At 39.4% G+C, this 4,486-nt stretch overlaps 1 protein-coding gene across 1 annotated transcript in view; it reads right to left on the reverse strand.

The window, feature by feature from the left end:
- Positions 1–4,486, reverse strand: part of BICC1 (BicC family RNA binding protein 1) — a 350,793-nt gene that overhangs the window by 155,546 nt on the left and 190,761 nt on the right. Inside the window, exon 3 of the mRNA XM_004369872.2 lies at positions 1,316–1,385. Within this exon, the coding sequence (XP_004369929.1) occupies positions 1,316–1,385 (70 nt within the window). The remainder of the gene's footprint in view (positions 1–1,315; positions 1,386–4,486) is intronic.

Here is a 4,486-nt window from a genome sequence, read left to right on the forward strand (position 1 = left end):
AAAAAAAAAGGTTGAGAAGTTAGAGGGTTAATAGGTTGTGGGGTTGTTAACCACTGTCATAAAACTACATGTGTACTACTGTTTCATGAGAAACTATTTGTTCTGTAAGCCTTCACCTGAAGTACAAAAAAAGAAAAAAAAAAAAGAAAAAAAACACATGCTATTACACTTAGCAAATGCAAGGTTGTCCAAAGATAAGGAATTACATTTGGAAATTCAAGATGTCCTCTTGTGACTGTTTACCAATTCCTCGCCACCATGACCACAAACCAGAAGGTAACAAGATCAGTTTTTGTAGAATTCCAGTCAATCAAATTTAACAACACTGAAGAGAGTCACAACAATAACTGTAAAAAGAACTTACATCCTATTGGATGAGTAAGAAACCAATCTGGACTAAAATGAGAAAGGAAATTGAGAAATCCTGCAGTGTTTCGTATCATTAGCAATAAAAATCATATGGGAAGAAGACAGAAAATATGTAACTAAACAGCCACGACAAAAAAAAAGCTGAGCACAAAGGATAATGCCCAGCTTGCATAATCATTGTGTTTTTAATTGTTTGATGGCATTTGTTGTTATCTTCTGACAACTACATGCATCTGTACTATATTTAATGGAATATACTCAACAAAATTTGTTGAGACTAAGGTCATACTTTAAAAAGAAAAACTATCCATAAAAATATATACTGGCAACTTACATTTGAAAATACTAAGTAATCTGAGAAGAAAACAAAGGGTGCCTATACTTGTATTTCCGACTATCCACACATAGATAGTGTCTTCTAGGATAAGGCAAAGAAAAGCCCAGGCAAGGAAAATACTCGGCCTGAAATGGAATCTGGCAGGTTCTTTGCTCTGCAGTAGAGGAAGAGAAGAAGTACTCAAGGGAGAAAATCTAAGTCTTCTTATCACAGTGGAGGGGAAAAAAAAAGCAGCTATTAAATCTGTGTGGGACCTAAACAAGAACCTTAAAGTGTAAACAACAGGAACTGATGTGCTGAAAACATGTTATAACATGTAGATAGTTACCCATGACTCATGGCCACTGAGTCAATGGTTACCCTTGCAATCAAGGTTGCTATGATATCCTTTATAAAAATTATAATATTAACCTTTAAAAACAAATTTTTTCCATAGTTGGATAAAAAGACATAATTAATTATGATAATGCTCCCAAAATATTGCTATTTGACCAATATTTTGGGACAAGTATGATAAGAATAAAGGTTGACTTTTGTCCCTGCAAACGTGCAGTAGTTCCACAACCTCATTTATCAAAACCACCAATGTCTCCATCCTTCACAATTTACCTTTCTTGGATTTGGCTCCAATCTTCAATTTTGATGGCCAAGCAATCTGCGTGTTTGTTTCCTCCATGATCTGTAACAAAAATCAAGAAATAGTGACTCAATTAAGAACTTGTATTTACAGATAAGATTTTTTTTTTTTTTTTTAAAAAAAAATATATTTTTTCAAGTCTCTGGTCTCATGTTGACAAAACAAAATGATCTCATTTTAAAACAATGCAAAAAAAATTAGCGGGAAATAAGAAGCACTTTTATAAGCTTTTAGTCTATTAGAAATATTCAAGTATCTTTTGTGACTCCCCGTGTTCCCCTCTGTGATGCTCCAAAATTTCAGCACAGAGACAACAAGACCAAAAAGTACATGAACAAGTAATTAACACAACCCAATGCCAGAACTTTCAGAAATGCTTGCGCTGAATAAAATTCCCCAAGACAATCGCCAACAAATTGCAACACACCAAGCATGATCCTTCTAATACAAAACTATGTAAGTTAGGCCATACTAAATGAAGTTTTTTTTTTTCTCATGGAAAGAAAACACTTGCTTTGGACACATTTGTATTTCATTAAAACTGATGAAAATCCTCTAAACACGACATCACGTTGTAAAGCTGCATTCCCCATCATCCTTCGCCTGGTCCAAAATGCCATTTTTGCCACAGTTCCTTCCTGCTTACACAAGCAGCCAACACTGGCCAGGAAGACTTGAACCCATATGTGCCCGAGGTGCAAGAACAAGGGAGGGAAGCAACAAAAGCAAAGCAAAAGGGAGTGGACAGTAACTAGGGAAAGAAAAAAATAAGTAACCAAAAAAAGTTTATCCTTTGTTTTTCTCTAACTTTATCACATGAATTACACTGGATTAATGCTTACTTTTGTAACATGAATATAGAATTAACTAAACAAATTAACAGAGTAAACAACTAAAATTAACAGACAAATAACAGCAACTACCGTTCATTAACACTTGAATTAGGGTAGGATAATATTTATTTTTTAATCTGGATTTAGAGTTAACGAAACAAATTAATGATGAAGACAACTACATACTTAACAGTGCAATTAATAATAAGTACCTTTTCCCCCTCAGTACTGGCTATGTACTGGGCACAAGACTAAATGGTTAACATGTGTCATGCTTCATTTACTTCTCTTTATCATAGCAAGGGCTGTCAGCAGATGTTTCAAATTGGCAGCCCACAGATGCATTCTGTCTACCCATCATAAGGCTTTTTAAAGCCTGAGCCAACATTTTAAAATCTGGGAATTTCACATAAAAATTCAGATTTCTGGTTCTCTTGAAAACTTGGCAGATTTAGCACCTGGAGCCCACATTCCCACATGGAGAGACTTGGCTGGCACTGCGGAACAGCTGCCCCCTTTTGTCAGGCAGGCAGACCCCCACTGTGTCTCTGACACTGGTCCAGAGCCATTTGCCATTACCATCACCGCATCTGCACTGCTCACTTGCCATTTATCATGGTGCTTGCATGGCTGATTTTCTTAGAGGACTTCTCCATACCCATGTCGCCCTCTGTTGCAGCCACTGGCCTCCCAAAAGCAGGCCCAACAGGCTCCCCTTTCAGGGTTGTGCATTTGCTGTTCTTTTCTCCCCAGACCTTCCTATCCCGGCTCCCTCTCATGGTCAGATCTCTGCTGAAATGCCACCTTCTCCAAGTCACCTTCCCTTTTCACTCTTGCACCAAACCCCAACTTGAATTATTCTCTCCCAACTCACTGCATTTATTCCCTCCTAACCCCTCCCTTATCACAAACTGAAAATCTGTTCTATGCTTACTTGTTTATAATGTTTCTGAAAAAACAGTAAGTTCTCTGTGGGCAAGGATTAAATATTGCTCAGCATGTGTCAAGCACTGGATAAATACGTGGTAAATGAATCCTCACCACACCCTTATGAAGTAGGTTTCTTTATGCCCATTTCACAGATGATAATGCTGATGCCCACAGAGGTTAAGTAGCTCATCCCTCATATAGCTAGGAAGCAGGAGAGCTAAGATTAAAACCCCCAGACTGCCTCCAAAGCCTGTGCTTTAACCACCATACTGTACTAGACAAAGAGACTCTATCATTTTAAAACATGGATATATATATTTGAAAATATGCTTCAGTATTTTAGCATATTGACTGTTTTTAACATCCAGAAATATTTTTCATAAATTTACTTAGGTGCCATAAATGCCAGGAGCCACATTATGAGTAACACACAATTCCTGGAATCAATGAGCTTAGTCAAGTTGGAGACACAGACCAACACACAAAGTATCTGCCTGACAATGGGCTGAGTCACAGGATCAGCTCACAGCTTGGGTCACTGTCCCTACCTTGAAGGTGAGAGTGGGGGTGAAGGTTTAAAGGCTTCCCAAAGCTATAATCTATAAAATAATACCAGTCCTGAAGACCAAGTAAAAGCTTATCTGTGAGTTCCTTAGTCACTAAAGGAGGGAAGGAGGACCCAATAAGCAAGGACTTCTCATTGTTCACATTTCATCAGCTTATTAGGTCTAGCTACTGTTGCTGTAGGTACCGTGAAGTCGATTCCAACACATAGTGACTGTCTTAGGCTGGGTTCTCTAGAGAAGCATAACCAGTAAAGTATATAAATAGAGAGAGAGAGAGAGAGAAAGAGAAATTTACATCAAGGAAACAGCTCACGCAATCGTAGAGGCTAGAAAGTCTCAAGTCCGTGGATCAAGACAGAGGCTTCTCCTGATTCATGTAGCCGCAAGATTGGTGAACCCAAGATCAGCAGGGCTCTTGCTCACAGGCTGTGAAGGCCGATGAATCCCAAGATCAGCAGGCAAGACCACAAGACTTATCCTGATTCATGTAGCTTGCAGGGGCTGGCGAACCCAAGATTGGCAGGTCGAAGAGCAGGACTCTTGCTCACAGGCTGTGAAGATCAACAAATCCCAAGATCGGCAGGTAAGCTGTTAGCTCGACTCCCAGGAACTGGAGGTCAGATGAACAAGAGGCAGCTGCAGGATCCAGAACAAGCCAAAAGCCTTGGCAAGGTAAGCAGGAAGGAAGTAGGCGGTGGAGGGTGGAAAGATGAAGGCTAAGGGGGCAGTGAGCTGCCACAGGCCCCGCCCCCACTGGTACCACTCAGCAGATTCCATCATGGGGGTGATCACATATCAAATTTCAACAGGGAAG

The sequence above is a fragment of the Trichechus manatus genome, unplaced genomic scaffold (genome assembly GCF_000243295.1).
Source record: "Trichechus manatus latirostris isolate Lorelei unplaced genomic scaffold, TriManLat1.0 scaffold00007, whole genome shotgun sequence".
NCBI classification, from domain to species: Eukaryota; Metazoa; Chordata; class Mammalia; order Sirenia; family Trichechidae; genus Trichechus; species Trichechus manatus.